This window comes from Paramisgurnus dabryanus, chromosome 11, assembly GCF_030506205.2.
Source record: "Paramisgurnus dabryanus chromosome 11, PD_genome_1.1, whole genome shotgun sequence".
NCBI classification, from domain to species: Eukaryota; Metazoa; Chordata; class Actinopteri; order Cypriniformes; family Cobitidae; genus Paramisgurnus; species Paramisgurnus dabryanus.
The window spans coordinates 25997744-26016941 of NC_133347.1; the positions used below are offsets into that span (position 1 = coordinate 25997744).

General features: G+C 39.0%; 1 protein-coding gene across 2 annotated transcripts in view; it reads right to left on the reverse strand.

Moving 5' to 3' along the window:
* pdlim2 (PDZ and LIM domain 2 (mystique)) overlaps window positions 1–19198 on the reverse strand; it is a 76309-nt gene that overhangs the window by 24287 nt on the left and 32824 nt on the right. For both annotated transcript variants that reach the window (XM_065247592.2, XM_065247591.2), the window contains exon 6: window positions 18447–18519. In XM_065247592.2, coding sequence (XP_065103664.1) covers window positions 18447–18519 — 73 coding nt within the window. The remainder of the gene's footprint in view (window positions 1–18446; window positions 18520–19198) is intronic.

Sequence of the window (19198 nt, forward strand, 5' to 3'; positions counted from 1 at the left end):
ATATAATAAGGATGTCATATACTCGTGTGAACAGCACTGCGTTTACCCCAAAACCATAACATGTGCCCTACAGTCATCCTTAAAACGGTAGGTTAGTGCATAACTGTACTTTGAAACCCATGGCCCTTTAATTTTAGAAAACAGAGCCGTTTAGGCAATTGGATTTCTACGGTGGTCTACCGTACGTCATTTTTTACAGAAGTGATCTCAACCCTTCTTGTTTCCTCAAGGACCAAGGATCAGACAGGGCTAATACAAACCATATGAGTGCACTCATTAGAGATGTTTGAGTGCCTGCACCCCACCAAGTATGCATCAAATGTAAACGTTCTGCATGTGCAGATACAAAAAAGGAAAGAAATTGAGAATGAGATTGTATCAACGCTAATCCAGATATGGTTACTAACCCAATAGTGTCACAAGATGTTATCATCTGTAAGGCATTGATGTTCCCATTTGTCTTTCATTTATCTGATGGTAGGTTTAATGTATTCCAAGAGAGGCTGCAACTAACCATTATTTTCATAATCGATTAATCAGGTGATTATTTTTCAAATTAATCGATTAATTTCTTTTTGGCTAAATGAAAACCTAAATTAGGGTATTCATGCATAACCATACTTTTCAAAGTCAAAAGCCACACAATAAGTTTTACTAATATAATCTTTTTTATTTTGATATTTTAAGCCTTAAATAAAAAAATGTTTTTGCAGCTTTTACATATTAAAAAATCTTACTGCATCAATAAAATGTACCGAGATTTTGGGCCGCCTTGATGCACACTGTGGTCGTAATCACTGCTACTTTATAAAGCAGCCTCTGTGTGCACAGCAAGCTTTAATTTTCCAAAGAAATGTGTTAAATTGGACTGTAGCTGAGAATCAAACTCATTAGACATCTGGCTTCTTTTAGGATCTTGCTAAAGCTGTGGGCTTTATCATCCACTTATGATGTTCCCCTACCCCTCCCCACATTTGAATTTAGCTCAGAAACCTTAAAGAGAGAGGAGACAGTAAAACGTAAAGGTTAATACCACAGTCACCACTACTCATCATGTCTAACCATCCTTAGATGGATGAGAGCTCATCTTTATTCCAGTCATTGCCTAACAAGCATGATTTGAAGAAGCTTTGATGTATAAAACCTTTCATGTAAAGCCACAGAAACTTGTTGTATGTTAGTGTCAGCTTACTACTGTGACTTTCATATCAAAGCTTATAAATCAGTGAGGTATCTACTTAAATACATTGTTCAATTACCTGTATATTTTACTTTGAACAACTTTTCCTTTACTACATACATTTAGAGCATTATAATGCACTTGTTACTATACTACATTTTAGAAATGCACACAACCACAGATCACAAATCAAGTACACAAAAACAGACCACAGACACACGCATCATTAAAACAAAATATACAGCCACAATGACCAACTTGGGTTCATGTTGCCCTACCAAGATTTGCATAAAAAGATCCTGCGTCTGAAATAGCATACCGGGACAGAACTTGTTAAATTAGATGAATAACCTACTCATCGACTGTTAAAACAGGACATACTATATACTATATGAATTAGGGCTGGGCGATTAATCGAAATCGAACCGCAATCGCGATGTGCAACGTTGCGATTAGCAAATCGCGAAAGGATGCGATATGATGCGATTTGAGAAATATGCAGAGAGGCTTTGTGACAGTCCAATTGAGCCAGCGCAAGTATGTCTGTGCTTTCTCCGTGAGAGGCACGTCAACCAAAACAGCGCTTCTCCTAAACTGACGAGGGGTTTCAATTTAAAGCATACGCGCAGCCTGTGTCTCTCAATGCTTGTTAAATACTCGCGCCTGTTTCCCTATTGCAAGACTTTGCGCGTGCGTCTTCCACAACAGACAAGGTGTTTAAACTTGACGCACACGCACAGCCTGTGTCTCTATGCTTATTAAATACTCCCGCCTGTCTCCGCAAGTCTGCATCACAAGACTTTTTGTGCGCGTCTTCCACAACAGACAAGGTGTTTAAACTTGACGCACACGCACAGCCTGTGTCTCTATGCTTATTAAATACTCCCGCCTGTCTCCGCAAGTCTGCATCGCAAGACTTTTCGTGCGCGTCTTCCACAACAGACAAGGTGTTTAAACTTGACGCACATGCACAGCCTGTGTCTCTATGCTTATTAAATACTCCCGCCTGTCTCCGCAAGTCCGCATCTCAAGACTTCACGCCCGCGTCTCTCAAAACGGATGATGCGTTTTACACACACACACACGCCCAACAATGCTTACAAGCCTGGCTCCTTATTTAAAACAAACTAAAATACCATTTAACTGGGTTGCTAATGTCACTTGAATGAAATGACATGACATTGAACGCATTTGGATTTTATATTCATTTAAAAAATCCCAAATGTAGCTTTTTAATATTTTGATAGTTATGAAGTTGAGTATTACAGTTCTTTGATTACAAAAACAAACAAACATGCATTCAAATCTTTCTAGTAAAACTCAGTCACCCATTTAAATATTTTAAATAAAATTAAATAAATTGTTGTTAAAGTTGCAGCTATAATGAACCCACTTATTTAAATACTGTGTCAGTGTTAGTCCAAGCTAAAGATCATTTTACATTTCATACAATAAGAAGTGTTAATTATATTCTTAATTTCTTTGTTTTTGTTTCCTTATTTTCACAAAAAAACAAAAAAAAAAAACATAAGAATACAGTTAAATCACCAGACCCATAAGCAGTATCAGTAAGATCTAACCATCTAAAGAGGCAGATACACATTGCATATGCTACAAAATTTAATCGCAAATCGAATCGCAATCGCAATTCCTGGCAAAAAATGCGCAATTAGATTTTTTCCCTAAATCGCACAGCCCTAATATGAATATAGGTAATGTAAATGAAATTCGGACGTACAACATCCGCCCTGTTAATAGATCACATGATATTGTGTCATCATAACACCAAGTGAGCCGCTAAATTGGATGCTGTCAAACAAGCGTAATTTAACCTCAAGGATTTACTAGGGCTGTCAATCCAGGCTACTCCAGGAGATGGGAGTGCGAGGAAAGGCTCACCGGCAGGCAGTCAAAGACCTTTCCGTGGCTGCGGAAAAAGGAAGCCAATGGCTGTGGATGAAGAGAAGACTCCTCCTGGGTCTTTGAGTGAGTTGATGGCACCTAGGGAGTGAACCTGGGACGCTGGGATTCAACTCTCTGGAGGTGTCGTGGGCCTATCAGCGAAACACCCAGGTAGGAGGGTGCCCACTTGACAACCCAAAGGGTGCCATCACTCAATTGAACATCCCACGGAGTTGCAACAATTCCTCAGGTAAGTATTAAGGGATATCAACATCAAGTCCTATACAATAGACCGGTGTTGTTGGGTAATTGCGGTAGTTTGCCACCATTTGCCACTGAACCTGCATTAACGACGACAGTGGGGCCTCTGGCCTTAGTCAAACGGGTTGGCACGTATGGTCGGGTTGCGGTGAGATTTTGGCGTTTTCTTGTGGTCTTGTGTGTTGCGGCAAATAGTATGCCATATAGAACCGTTTGCCACTGAACCTGCATTAACGACGACAGTGGGGCTACAGTCAAACAGGTTGGCTTGTATGGTCAGGTTGTGGTGAGATTGCGGTGTTCTGACATATTTTAATAATACAGTAGCTCTCCTTCTTTGTTGGGTGATTCCTCTCCCGAGGGCTTAAGGAATAGTAAAGGGTCCATCGAATGCACACTCCAACATCTTGCCGAAGTAGTAGCTTATGGCCTACTTTATAGTATGGAAGGCGGCGATTTTGGATGCAGCACATATCTGATAAAACATTTCCATTTTGTGTTTTCCTTTTCTGACCATCCCAATGTCTTTTTAAGAGTACTGTATGTAAATGAATGGATTTCTAAATGCTTCTTATTTGAAGTTTAGTTTGTGTCTGAGGACCAAAAAATGTTTGCATGGTGAACAGTAAAGTACACTAGATCTAGCACTTATCTTAAGAATGTAAAAAATCCTGTTTATCATATTCTTTTACTCTCTTAACTCTGTTAATGTCCGCTTTAAATCTTAAATGCCATTTCTAACGAGGCTAAAAATATATGAGCCGGATAAAGATTCTTGGCTACCTTGACAATCTGTGGAATGTTGTCACTCCATTCAGATCTATTCAGTAAAACTGCAAAAAAAAATCATAACAAGCCCCTTATCACTGCCCCATAAACCCAGCAGGATTGAATCCTTCATATCAGTTGCTATGGTTGGAGGAAGAAAAGAACCGGTACAGTGAGTAACCTCGAGATTTAATCAGTGGCGGCCTAATAGTGTCTAACACGCTTTCAATGCCAAGTTAAACAGAGAGCCCCCATGTTTCGAGACAAATCTGAAATAGCACTTTAATCCACTGGAGCGTCTCAGGAAACAAGAAAAAGGAAGATGTGGGAGGTGGAAGACGGACCAAGCCAAAAATGATTTTAGCAAAAGCTTGGCTTCTTAAATCTTCCGTTAGGAGCGCTCTGAGAACGAACGAATATTGATGGGAAATGGACTTGTTTTCAGGCTGCACAGCGACTCGGTCTGTTCTTGTGCTCCGATTCAGAAACCGCAACCGAGCGCGCCAATATGCCACACCCCCGAGTAAGTGTGCTTTAGCATGCATCAACAGGCATGAAAACAGTGCATGGTTTACCATTGACACACACATGATAAAAGGGAGCCCACGCTTATTAATCCACCCAACCGGATTAATGGAGAGAGAAACAAAGAGGAAGAAAATGGCACAAAGCAGAAAGTCTCAAAACTCTCAATCTAATTATGAGATTAGGAACATCAAAGTATGAAAAGGGGGGCCACAGAATTCCCCATTTACTGTAATAGCTACATTTTTCTTCATGTTAAATAGGAAATGAGCATATGCAAGCAAAAAAAAAAAACACATGCATATGAGTCTTCTAATGCAGTATAGCTAAAAAAGAGTGTGTTGCACGCAGGTGCATGTAAACCAGCTCAGTGCATAGCTTATTTATATCTAAACCTTTAAGCCGTTCACAGGATGAGGCCTGCCACTATGGAAACCCGCAGCGACCGCAAAACAGTCGCCACAGGCAACCAGGAAGGGCAACGGGGCACTAATAATAACGGTACATGGAGTGATCCCATGCCAAAGCCACTGTAGGTTTGGCTACAAGGCCCTCTCACGAGAGGAGAGTGACCAGTTTGGGAAAATCTTAATAAACTGAACAGATATTCCCTTCTCTCTCGCGATTAATCTCCTCTCTGTTCTCCTTTCAGGTGTTTGCAGTAAACAGAAATAATTCCCAACTGACAAAGCCACCATTTCCCAAAGGATGCTGGAAAAAGGAGGAAAGCTGAGGAGAAACAAACCTCACGGCTAGTTAAGGAACTTACTGAACCTGAAATTTGTTTAAGGTATAGTGAAGTATAAAACTGCCAAGAATCGGCTTAAATTGCTAGTTGCAAATGATTGGGTGGCTACAATACAATCTCCAAATGTTAGGGTACACAATGTTTTATTGGTAGGCCACATCAAACCTAAAGTTTCCTGACTGCTACAAACGGAGCTTGCAAGCTAAAACAAGTCTTTGGAATTGGCAAACTTGGTAAGGTTCATGGCACTGGATCAAACAAGTTATAGATGACAACTTCAACTGTGAAATGTTTTGATTTACCAAACTGAAATGCTAAGAAAAACTCATGAAAGACGTGGAAATCAAAATATCAAGAAACTATAACAACACATGGGTCACAATACTATATGCAAAATATATTAACTAACCCCACATTTGCCACTTTTCCATTGCATAGTAAAGCTCGGTACAGCTCACTTTTGGGAGGGGGGTTCAACTGTGTACAGTACCTAGTATCTAATACTTTTTTTAGTACCCCCTCCGTTGAGGTTACAAGTGAGCCTTACTAATGCCAAAACATGACGCGTAACCATGGACCCTAAAAAATATGGACATAGTGTCTGTGACGTCACCCATTGGTTTGTGATTGATTGAACGGGGTATTTATCCTTGTTCTGTGATGTCACATGTAGACAAAAAAAATTTGTTTGGGTCTGTAATGCCTTAGAAGCTTCCTAAAAACCTCTCTCAGATAGCTCTATTAGGGTGGGGGGTTTTAAACAAGTGATTTTGCACCTATTTGGCTCCCCCTACTGGCTTCTCATTACTGATTGGCTGACTTTGCTGCCACTAAAAAAATTTAGCCAATTATTTTAAAGTGGAGGGGCAGGGAGATGCCTATGATGTCATAAGCATCAGTTTTTCAGATTGGGCCGTTTTCTGGGCTGACATTTCTAAAAGAGGAATTTCTATGAGACTCAGATGTTTAGCATGTCTAGCACTTTTTGTATGTTTGTGAATGCGGGTAGACTACCATTATTCAACAAAGACAAGGTAAAAATGGTTTTGCATTCTCTGTCCCCTTCCATTGCCATCTTGGCAGCGCATCACTCCCAGATAACTGAAAATGGGCAAAGAGGTGGGACGTTGGTAGAGCTGAGGTGGCTGGTTACTGAAACCTAGCTGGACGGTAGTGACAGCTTCGGCAATTCACCTGTCACTCAAGTGACCATGCCCTTATTATAGAACTTAAAGGCTTAACATAATCCAAACGGATGAGTTACAAAAAATTGCCCCTTGCGTGTAACACTGCAGATCACTGATTGGTCAATCGTTACTATCATCGTCAATGCTAAATGCAAGATTACTTTACCCTCATTTGATTTGCACCATTGAGCAAACCAAATGATGATGTCACCTGTGCTTTGTTGTACACGTTTCCAAACTCCCTTTTAGCAGTGAAAAACATCTGCATGCCGAGAATCAAAAACAGCATTCCATCAACATTCCATCTTCCTCCTCATCCATCATCTTTTCCTCATGCAAGACATCATATTTATACTCTTTCTCTTCATCCACCACCTCTTCCTCATACTCCTCATGCACCTCTCTTCCTCATTCAACACATCTTCTTCATACTCTTCCTCCTCATCCACCATCTCTTCCTCATACTCTTCATACACCTCTCTTTCTCATTCAACACATCTTCTTCATACTCTTCCTCCTCATCCACCATCTCTTCCCCATACTCTTCATACACCTCTCTTTCTCATTCAACACATCTTCTTGAGATATACACAATATTAACATTCCCCAGAATAAGCTTCCCAGTTAACCAAATGCCTCAAAAGTTTGGCTATGCAAGACCAACCTACTGTAACCTGGTACATCCTTTTCCATCTAAAACGGCTTTTAAACTTTCTTGACAGCTTAGTGGAAAAACAAAATGCCTAAATTGTATCCATTTGCATGTAACAGTGCAGCACATGCACCAAAATTCCCATGCTATTATTTACAAGCTCCTGGAAAACTTCCTAGAAGTACAGGAAGTGAACTTAAATGCAGTCTTCCGGAATTCAATCCAAGTCTTTTAACAGAAATATGATCAGAGTTCCTCCATTCTTACAACCTTTCTTCTGTTCCCTCACATGTCTATTTGTCATCCTCTATTCTTCCCTCAGCACTCCTCTCAATCTCACCTTCTCACAGAATGATGGAAAAGAGCACGAGATGTGAAGAAGAGGTAAATGGTACAATAGTCGCCTCTGTGCCAGTACGCCGGCCGGGCAGTGAGGAGGGGAGCTGAACGGAGCAGTGTGAAGAGAGTCTGTTATGAACGACCCATCTCCACCAGTCTTGGGTGCACAAGGAATGGCCTGTGCCTCAGAAGGGCAAGAAAACCCAACACCACGCACCTCAAACACTCTGCATCAGAGCCTCTATTGTACATGGCACTTTTCTCAGGATACTCTACACCTCTCCAAGCAGGACTATTGGATATTTTCCCTATCTGTCCCTCTCTTAGACTACTCTCAAGCTCTCTGGAGACTCTAGCTGCTTTTTTACCCTTTACAAAGATCACAGACAAACACTGGAGAAAGCCCCCTGCTCACGAGCACAATGTGTGTATCCATCAGTCTGAGCATGATGGAGAGAGTTGGGTTTTAACTAGCTAAAGATAGACTGTAGTACTTTTTTGTGTTGTCACAGTAGCTTGGCTGTTCAAATGTTTTTACATTCATGCACATGGCTACCACATTCGGGTTATATTCAGGTCAAAGTACTCACAAGGAATTCAATGTGATGCATGGTTATTTCACATTCGTTAGATTGGGAACTTATGAGTAGCATTTAACAGATTCTGCCAACAAACCGATATTTCTGAATGGTCTGAGGATGGGATTAAGCGGATTTGAAGTGAAACTGTTTGCTGAATGTAAAATGTGCCGAGAGCATTCGGTAAAATCATTATCTAATTTTAATGAAGGTGGCGTTAAGTGGATTTTACCTCCATGTATGTTGTTTAATAATATTACGTCATATCACTAGCTTTTTAATAGTAGGCTACATTTACTGTATATACATGGGGGTGTTTACTGCTTTAAGGGACACTCCACTTTTTTGAAATATGCTAATTTTCCAGCTCCCCTAGAGTTAAAAATTTGATTTTTACCGTTTTGGAATCCATTCAGCTGATCTCTGAGTCTGGCACTACCACTTTTAGCATAGCTTAGCATAATCCATTGAATCGGATTAGACCATTAGCATCGCACCTAAAAATAGCCAAAGAGTTTTGATATTTTTCCTATTTAAAACTTGACTCTTCTGTAGTTACATCGTGTACTAAGACCAACGGAAAATAAAAAGTTGTGATTTTCTAGGCAGATATGGCTAGGAACTATACTCTCATTCTGGCGTAATAAGCAAGGACTTTGCTGCCGTAACATGGATGCAAGAGGCGCAATGATATTATGTAGTGCCTGAAAATAGTCCCCTGCTATTGAAACATACCAAGGGAACAATTTTCGGCTGCTGCGAAACAAAAAAGAAATGCAGATTTTTTTAAAGCAGACTCCAGCAGCAAGGACATTGCGATGACGTCGAGCACCATAACGGTAAAGACACCAACAGATGATACAGCTAAAGGGTCACGCAGGGTTAAGGTACAGAATATATTCAGCAAATGTGTTTCCATCGCCAATAATTCACTTTTCCTCTATCGCAAAAATCAAAAACCACCTCAAGCGAGCATAAAAACAGTTTTGTGATTTCGAAATAATTTCAGTGTGATGAAAACTAGGGCTGGGCAAAAAACATTGATTTTTCGATTAATCTGTTTTTTTTACGTGGACGATTCAAAATCGATTCTCAAAGGCGACGAGTCGATTTTTTTTTCATATTTATTTTTGCAAACAATGGGTCTCATTCATGAAACACGAGCATAACGAATTTTTGTGTAAATCGTTCATAAAGTCCTTTTGGCGTACATTTTCGGATTCATGAAAATGTGCGTATTTTCCAAATGTTAGTTGGTACAGTACGAAAGAAATCTACACCTGCTCCCAGCCACGCGTAAATGGTGCGTTTAACATCCGAACGTTTTGCTCATCAATAAGGCTGTATTTTAATTCGCCATAATCATGTACATATAACACAGCATTTTGTAAAAAATATTATACAGTAATTATATACGTTTTTTCTTTTAACTTAAGCTCCAGTAATAGCATCTGCAAACGGAACACTTTAATCAAATACATTATTGATTTCAATAGGGCTGGGCAAACGGAATTGTTAAGGAAATTGTTTCCTATAAAACGGCCAAAATCAGGCATAACACATTTAAGATGGCTAATATATAGATTTGGCAGAGCGCTGCGCAAAAGGCGTATTTTCAGAGACGCGCAGACTTTCTTGCCGAGAATGAAGACTAATGAGTTGTTTCAGGCTACCCAGACCAGTTCTTTTGTGAAAAGTTAAATCTGCTCAAATGTAAACTGCTTGTGTATTTTCTCTAAAATTATATATATATATATATTTTTTTGAATAAGATTTTTATGAAGTTAACTAATTCGTTTTTTGCAGTCAAGTTTCAGTTCGATTAACAGATGAAATTTCATTAACAGCATCTGTAATGTGCTGCCAAGCTTCCTTTTTTTTAGGACCTGAGACGCCACTATGTATGCTTGAAAATAAAATTTGACTTTTTGAATTAACTTTTGATAATAAAACTTCAATTTCTGCATCTGATAAATTTTTCTCTCTCATTTGCTTTTAAGAAGACATGTTGAAATCCTTCGTTTGGTGTCATAATATGATGCCCATATATAGTTGTCAGTCGGATTTAATGGGCAGTATTTATGGTAATTGAGAATAAGCGTGCACGCGCGTCCCATGTACGATTGATAGGAATTCATTAACACATACACACACTATCAAATCTGACGTTTATGAAGTATTTGTGAATCAGGAGGAGAGTTTTCGGGAAGGTCTGTTTACGTGCAAATCACTCACATATTTACTCATATATTTACGAATGTTTCACGAATTAGACCCATTGAACGTAAGATTAACGTTATCTAATTACTAGTCCTCTCCACTAGATGTCACCCTCTTTTTTGCATTGTGCGATGTTACAAAGGAGCGAGAGGCAAGCCTGTCATGCATTCATTCGGTGCTTAAAATGCCGGTTTCAGGTGATTCGTCGACGTTAATGCCACCTTCACATAAAAAGTCAGAAGTATGGAAGCATTTTAGATTTCGCAAGCAAGACGATGATGATATTGTTTTGGCTTTTCATTTCTTTTTAGTAATTACCCACTCACTGTTCTTTTTTATAAATATAGTATCTATATTCATTGAGTTGAATCGAGTATAAAAACCGTCCCGAGAATCGGAACAGAAAATCAAATCGAGAATCGAAATCAAATTGATTTGATAGCTTGTGAATCGAAATTGAAATCTGGAACATCTGAATCGTTACCCAGCCCTAATAAAAACCCAGCTACAGTCAAAGCAATGGAAATCTGTCCATATGTAGAAAAATTGTTGCATAATGCTGTAACTTTATATACTAAGCATAAGTAAGGAATTATGCATAAATATGCAAAATTATTTTATTGTAATAACAGTCATGTTACTTAAACATTTACTGACTTCTGTCATTTTTATGGCCATTTGGGCCAGGGTAATGATAGTACACAACCTTTTTTGTTAAAAATACACCACTGCCCAAAAAGTACAACATTTTGACGCGTTGTATACCCATAAAGGTACAAAAATGAACCTTTGAGGGTACCACCCCAGCGAAAGAAGAGATAAAGTTTGTACTTTTTCCTGACTGTAGTGTAGATAACCACTTTTTCAGATGGCCTTAACTGTAGTTAAACTTAAAATTTAGCTTGGCAACAAAGTGGGCTCCTAAAACACAGGCGCCATGTTGGACCAGCAAAGGTTTAAATCCAGCCAAACAACACCTGAGGAGTTCTGGGAACTCGTAAGTTCTTGTGTGTCGAGTGTAGTCGAATGACAGGGAAAGAAACCTCGTGTTTGAGAACACACTGTGCTTTCCATGATGCGCTGCTGCCAAACCAAACATAATCGACAAACTCTATTCTCCCCGGCAAATATTGTCAAAAAACACCAAAACTAATTTTGGTTTACACACAGAGTACATCCTTGACAAGACATCATGCCAAGTATCTGTTATTTATTGAAGAATTAAAAAATGTGAATGCTCCCTTTAGAAGACACAGAGGAAGCTGTCGGATGAAGGGATTCCAGTTTGAGAAGAGAGTTTGAACCAATCTTAAAATTCCTGCTAAAGTATTTGAGGAAATGATCTTCGCTCTCTTTAGCACCACAGTTTAGATTCAGATTGAACAAACAGCACTTATTCTAGATGAAGTTTTATTATAGTCTGCCGATAGTAAAGACCAAACAGACCATTGTTTGTGTGTCCAGTGTTGCTGACCATCGTGCTGACGTTCATAAGACACAGATCAGTAAATCAGCAGTATTGCTACACCTCATTGGCCGTTACGCCGTTCCTGCTTTTCAGCATCATTTAATCCAGTTAGTGCATTATTCCAGAACCTTCTCTTTATATCTAACCCATTGTTTGGCACAGTACAGCTTTCCCCTCCACTGAAAACATACACAGTCCCTAGCTAAACGATCTAAAAAACAGATGCCTCATTACACTAAATAACTAAAGCTAACTAAAGCTGCACTATTAGAAAAAACATACTATAATATTGTGATTTTAACTGCGATATGATAAACACTCAACATATTTTATTGCTATTGCCAATATACTAGAACTTAAAAAAGCAAAGGCAAGCTGAATTTAAATCAAGTCTTGTGCTGTCTACACTCTGCTGCTTGTTTTGGTTTCCCAGACAGGTTTAATATTAATCCAGAGCTATAGGCTTTCGTTATATTAGGACATTAAAGTCATTTTTACAAACATACTTTTAATCTTAAGACAAAACAATGTGTTAAGATATGTCAGTGCAAGATGTTTTTAAATTGAGCCAACTCAAAAATCCATTTTAGTCTGGGACTAAAGCATTAAAGTCTACAGAATATAGACAGTAATGTGTGCTATGTATTTTTATATCTAATTTAATTGTGCCTTTCTTAGTTTTAATAGTTGCACAAAGTCAAGATTGCCAATTGCGATTTCATTTGGATTCATTGGGCAGCTCTAAGTTCACATATTAACTGTATTTTATAACTGAAAGTCTAAAAAGAATGAATAAAAAATGAGAAATGATTGTTGAGATTGAGATCTGCTATAAACAAGATAGATGATGACCTTTATTTGGACAGGGTTGATTTTGGCATTACATTAACAGTGATCTCCAAGGAGGATTTGTTGGCTTGGATTGAGTAGGAGGACTGAAATTAAATGTGTGCGTCGTAGGGTCAAAACAAACTAATTCTTAAGATGTTTAGTACTAAAAAGTATCGTCAGGGTGTCTGAACATAATTGATGGGTTAACAGTCGGCGCAAAGGACACATTCACTGAAAACAAGTACGGTAGTTTAAAGTGTAATCCAGTCTGAATTTAATTATGAGGTTATGAGCATCAAATGATTGATTTCACATTGATTTCAATCTCTGACATGACCTTACTCGGTCAATATTAACTCTTTCACCGCCAGCATTTTAAAAAAAAGTTGCCAGCCAGCGCAAGCGTTTTTCATGATTTTCACAAAAGTTTAATGTCTTCCAGAAAATGTTCTTCTTCAAATATATAAACATACAATATACCAAATGAAAGAACAGACCCTCTGCTTTCAAAAAAAAAAAAAAAACGTTTCATCCTACCTTCAGTGGTTCTTTTGTAATCAGCTTTTTAATATGGGTAGGTTTCTGCAAAAACACCACATTTTGAGCAAAAAGCAGAGATAATTCCATTTTTGTGATGGACTTTTCATAGAGATCCCATTCAGAGCGATCTTTAAAACAGACACGGACATGCAGCAGCTTGCCATAGGGCAATACTTCCGGGTTTAAAAAGTTGCGGGAAGGGCGCCACCTAGTGGATAATAGCGGTATTGCGGAAAGACTGAAAAACTCGTCATTGGCGGGGAAGCGTTTTCTCTTGATTGACGAGATATCTCGTCAATGGCGGGGAAAGAGTTAAAGATATCAAGGTTATGTTGGGTTTTCACAGACTGGGCCACACATTACAAGTGTCTTGGAAAGTATTATTGGAAAGCGATACAGTGTATATTAATCTATTTATTTTTATTTATTGATTTAAAATGTGATTTGTGATATAGTTGCACAATTACAATTTTACACATTTGCCAGATGCTTCTATCCAAAGCCAATTACAATACATTGCACTCAACCTATACATTTTATAAATATGTGTTATCATGAGAATCAAAACCATGACCTCAAAAACCTAAATACAGTGTACAATACGAGTTATTTGGACAATGGCTTTTGTCCTTTTAAGAGTGTGACAAATTTATTTTAATGAATTTAAATGTGGAATAACATGATGGTTCCTATACCTCAGTGGTAGAGCATTGCATTAGCACTGCAACAGGTTTGTGGGTTTGATTCCAGGGAACAAAAATAGTGCTGAAATTTATAACTATAAACTTTAACTCTTTCCCTGCCATTGACAAGTTTTTCCAGCAATTTGCAACACTGCTATTATCCTTAGACAACCCGGAAGCAACGCCTCACGTGAAAGAGTAGGAAACTCTGTATGTTTTGAGGATCGCTCTGAAATTGACATCTCTATCAAAAGTCCTTCACAAAAATGGAATTCTCTCAGCTTTTGCTCAAAAATGCTGGCAGAGAAAGAGTTAAGAGGCGATCACACAGAACGCATTTTTTTGCAGGTGCTATTTTAAATTGTTTTCTATGGGCAGCAAGCATTTTGCGCGGAGTTTATGTGCGCCGAACACCTCCCACGCACGTTTTTGCAGGATGGGAGTGCCTAAAGTTGAAAAAAAATCAACTCAAAGGGAAAAGCGCCCGAATTCATTCTAACCGTTAAATACAAATTCTGTGCAGGATTATCCATAGACAGGATTGGACCAGTGCCCTGGGGGGCACCAACCAATAGAGGGGCACCAAGGGCTTCAGACTGCGACAAAATGGTCGTATTTTGCGACTGGTATTTAAGAGCATTTTTACAAATACTTGCGCATGTAAGACCTGCAAATTTTGATTTTCTTATTCTTGTTATTTCATGTTGAAATACGAGAAGATCGCGTTCCACCAATATGCAGTTGCAGAACACATCTCACTCAGAACCACAAGACGACACGGGTTCATTAGGCATTGCAGAGACGAGAGATAGAAAGAGTGGGGGAACCTAAATAATACCAAAAAAATTATAGATAAAAGTAAAGCTCTTAGACATCAGCTCAGGAGAACTGGATAGAAGATAAGGAATGTGTAAAGGATAACAGTACGTAGTCTATAGCCATGCCAGTCATCTCATGCCACTCGACTTTCCCCTACGTTCTCAGTACAACCTGCTTAGCTATTGACTTTACTACAAAGAAAGTGCCTGTCTGTGAAATCCAGGCTGAAATTTTCAGTCAGGGGCTAAAGTGCTTCTAGTAAAAACGTTAGTCTGGAGTCATGACTAGACCTTTAAAAAATTTGGGGGTGGGAGGGCACTTCAAATGTGGTCACCCTGGGGCACTACATTATGTTAATCCGAGCCTGGTTCTAAGTGGCTCTGGATAAAATTGTGAAATGCATAAATAAGTGACAAAACGTGTTTCTGTGGTTCCAATTATTTAACTCGCTAGTTTTGCACAGACATCGTCACAACTTAAAATGCCTGCTGGCAAAATGTAATGTTGGCAAAAGCCAGTGCATAGTGTCACAGTGTTTATCATCACAACAACTGCTCTCAAGCCTCCCATGAACTTTGTTTGGAAGCACTAAAATTGTCGTCTTTAAAGGGGCCGACTGTGTCTGACGGGGGAATTGGGATGTTATTGTGTTTAACAAGCTGTGTCATGAATGTGTGTTTATTTAACATCCACAGCACTGATAAAATGACTGGAATGTCTTCAGTCATTAAAGGTCCTGTATGTTTTTTCCTGCTCCAACATCTGCCTTCTTGAAACGTCTGTGGGACTAAATAACTTGCATGTCTTTCCCACAAAATTATTTGCTGTATTTATGCTTTTAAGGGACTGGCTCTGAAAATCTCTCTAATATCAACCATTCTCCTCTTATTTTAAAATCATACTTAAGAGTACAGTTGGGTAGCTAGTTAATCCATGGGTAAGTTTCAGATATAATGAAGTACATGTGGATTGTGCTGATGAACGTCAAACACATTGTTTCTTTCCAGCCTCACAATGAAGTTCCACAATAAACATTTCCAGGTTGTGTTCCTATGAACGTCAGCATGACAAGGTGACCTTTTCAAAAGTTTATATTGTTGCTGCATGCTATGAAAATATTGCCAACCCTAGCCTCCTTTATTGCGGCATTTCAGGACGTTATTCAGGGATGGTAATGGATCTCATTTCCTGAGATTACAGTCTTTGGAGTTACGGCTCACTGTGAAGCGACATGTTTGCTACTGAAAACCTGCTTTCCCATGAAGTCATATACATGCAGAGACTAAAGGGATTTATGAGGCACATTTGAGGAGTATAGCAGACCGATGTCCTGCCGTGAGAAGACTCAGCGTCTCATTTGCTATGAACATGAACACACATGGAACCGTCTTAGATGTGTTAGGCAGAACTAACATCAATGTTCCACTGCAGATCCCTTCTGAATTACTAGATTTGCTCTCACCATGTTCATTTGCTTGTTTTTATCAACTTGTCCTGGATCTGGCCATCTGTACACTAATGCATATCTTAAAAGTTGACAAAATATGCCCTTGGAGCTACACACATTAAAAGCGTTTAGTAATTGACTTTCTGGAAAACAGTAAAAATGTGACCTGTCTGGGAAATCCAGCCTAAAGTCTAAGGGTGCTTTCTCACCTGCCTCGTTTAGTTCAGTTGAATTGTACCAGAGTTCGATAGCCCACTTGGTGTGGTTCATTTGGGCAGGTGATAATCCAGCAATCAAACTCGGGTGCGCACCAAAGGCGGACCAAACAAGCGGAATAAGACCTCCTTGAAGGGGTGGTCTTGGTAGGCTTTCAAACTAACCCTGTGATGGTTCATTTGTGGTGAGAACGTGATCCGACCTTGAACAGACCTAAATGCAAAAAGTACTGCACATTTGAACTAATCCAGCTGCCGTAGTCAGTTGCACTGTGGAATGAGGAAGTGTTTGTATACGGTTTGCACGAGCAACTAAAGCCTAATGGCAGCTTGTGGAAAAACTTCGCCGTTTACAGTGCATTAAAACATTATTTTTAAGACGCGCTTCATTCTCGAAATGAATATACAAACTATGTATTCTATAACGACCACGAATACAATCAGAACACGCAGTTGTCTCTGATTGTATTGTATTATATAAACAACGGCGCGATGTCTGCTGTATTTTCCTCTTCTTTTGTTTACGTCCGGGGTTCCGTTGGAATTTCCCGCATGTTGGATTCCGACCAATCGAAAATCAGTTTAGACAAATAAGTTCAAAAAGATGTGACCAACAATTGACGTGGATGTTATCACATGACTGCATGTTGGTTCTTTTCAACTGGTCCAGACCAAAGCAATCGGTGTGATGTTAAAAGGAACCAAACTTCTAAAAAATCTACAATGTATCATTTTTTTGCCTTTGGTCCGGACCAAATTAACCGAACTACTGATGTGAAAGCACCCTTAGAAACACTCACAGAATGTTTTTTACATTATGTAGGATGAATTAATGTAGAAAAAAGTAAATGACTTTAGCTAGGTTTCCACAGATCATGATTAGAAATATTTTTCTTGGTTGCCATTTTTAAAATAATTAACTTTTAACTTCAATACTCCAATGCAATATGTGCTGCTCCAATGCAGTGTCTGACCCGAGCAGGTTTGGGTCTAAAAGTGTCACGTGTGCCATCGGAACCGGGCCAGGTATAATAATAGCGGCATCGGGGTCTTGTTTTAGCCGAACAGACGCGATGAATGGAGCAGCGGGCCAAATTGGATGCGAAACCAAAAGGGTCTTTCTGTCTGAAAGGTGCTTTTGGGGATGACATCAGTGCCGTTTACATTCGGGTCCAGTCAGGTTCTGCCACTGGTTCGGGTCTTTCTTTTAATCTAATAAAAATTTTATTTTATTTATATAGCACTTTTCACAATTGTTTCAAAGCAGCTTTACATAAATAAAAGCATGAAAAAACGAAAAATTAGGGGACAACAAAAGTTGAATAGTACAGCGGCTAAGATTAATAATAATATAATGCAAAGAATAGAGTTCTAAGTTAAGCCAATGGGAGTTGAAAAAACTCCTATGGAGAAAAAACCTTTGAGAAAGAGCCAGACATAGCCAATTCTATGAAGGATAAACGATAAAAAAGATACTTTAGTACACAATTTTGTTGGAATTATAACATTTAAAAAAAATTATTCAAGTCAGGTTCGGGTAAAAAGTGATTTGGGTCGTTTTGGCACAGGTACATTTCTTTGGATAAGAGATGACCTCTATCGTGTGTCACACGCAGATAACCGAAAATAGGCAAAGATGCATAATGTGGGTGCTTGCTGAAACCACAGCCACCTAGCTCAAAGGTAGTGACAGCAGCGGCAATTCACCTGTCACTCAAGTGACCACACCCTTAATTATTGAGAACTTTAAGGCTTAGTATAATTTAAACTGATGAGTTACAAAAAATCCCACTCCTCACAAATGTCATGAAGGGCAAAATTAGCTACATGTACCAAAAACACTTCAGGCTGGAAATGTCTATTTTTGCTGTAAAGTTGGGCATTTTAAAATTGGGGTCTAAGGGACTCCCTTTTGGGGCTGTCTCTAGGGGCCAGTCGATGAATTGCAGTTCAAGTGGCTTCACATGAGAGACCAAAAGATTTCCCCTTGGTTTTAGCTTGTCAAACGCTTTCATTGGATCTTTATTACTTCAAAATCCATCATTTGGTCTGTACAGAAGAGTTCTTAAGAGAGTAACCATACCTGAGAGAGGGGTCTGGACAGTCTGCGGCGCTCCAGGCTTCTGTCCTCCGAGGACCAGGAATTAAAGTGCAGGCTACAAATAAAGAAACGGTTTAATTAAATATTCTCTACTTTTGTAAACAGGTGCATTTTGTTTTTTTATGCACCCTTAGAAATAAAAGGACAAAAGCTGTCATTGGGGTGGTACACTATTAAAAGGTGCACCTTAGTACCTAAAGGGTGCGCGTTATTACCTCAGCGGTACATACTGGTACTTGAAAAATGCATACAACACACATCGTATTGAAAGATGTCAGAAATAAATCAGAATTAATCTAGTCCGAGTCCTTCACTAAATCTTATCGAATCTACTCGTAAACTCAAATATGTGAGACTGCTACAGGGTTTTAGCCAAAAACAGGTGAAGAAGGGTTCACATTTGTGTGTGTGTATACGCGAGGGCCTTTAGGGCACAGACAAATGAATGTTTAATCTACAGTGAATCTCTGAACTATGACCTGTTACCTCTGGATCAACCCAGTGCAGATTCCTCTATGAGAAAATATGGTACAGCTGATGGAATATGATCTTCACAAACTAACGCTTTGAACTTCTTAAGGAATCCAGAGGCAACTGTTTGACTGATGTTTTTCCATTATGTAAGAAGCACCTGTACAGCAAAACTGAGGAATTGAGATTTAAAGCTGTCACAGATTTTTTATACTAAACTAGAGTATTTTTTGGGTCTGCTGTAATTAGCATTTTAATACTGG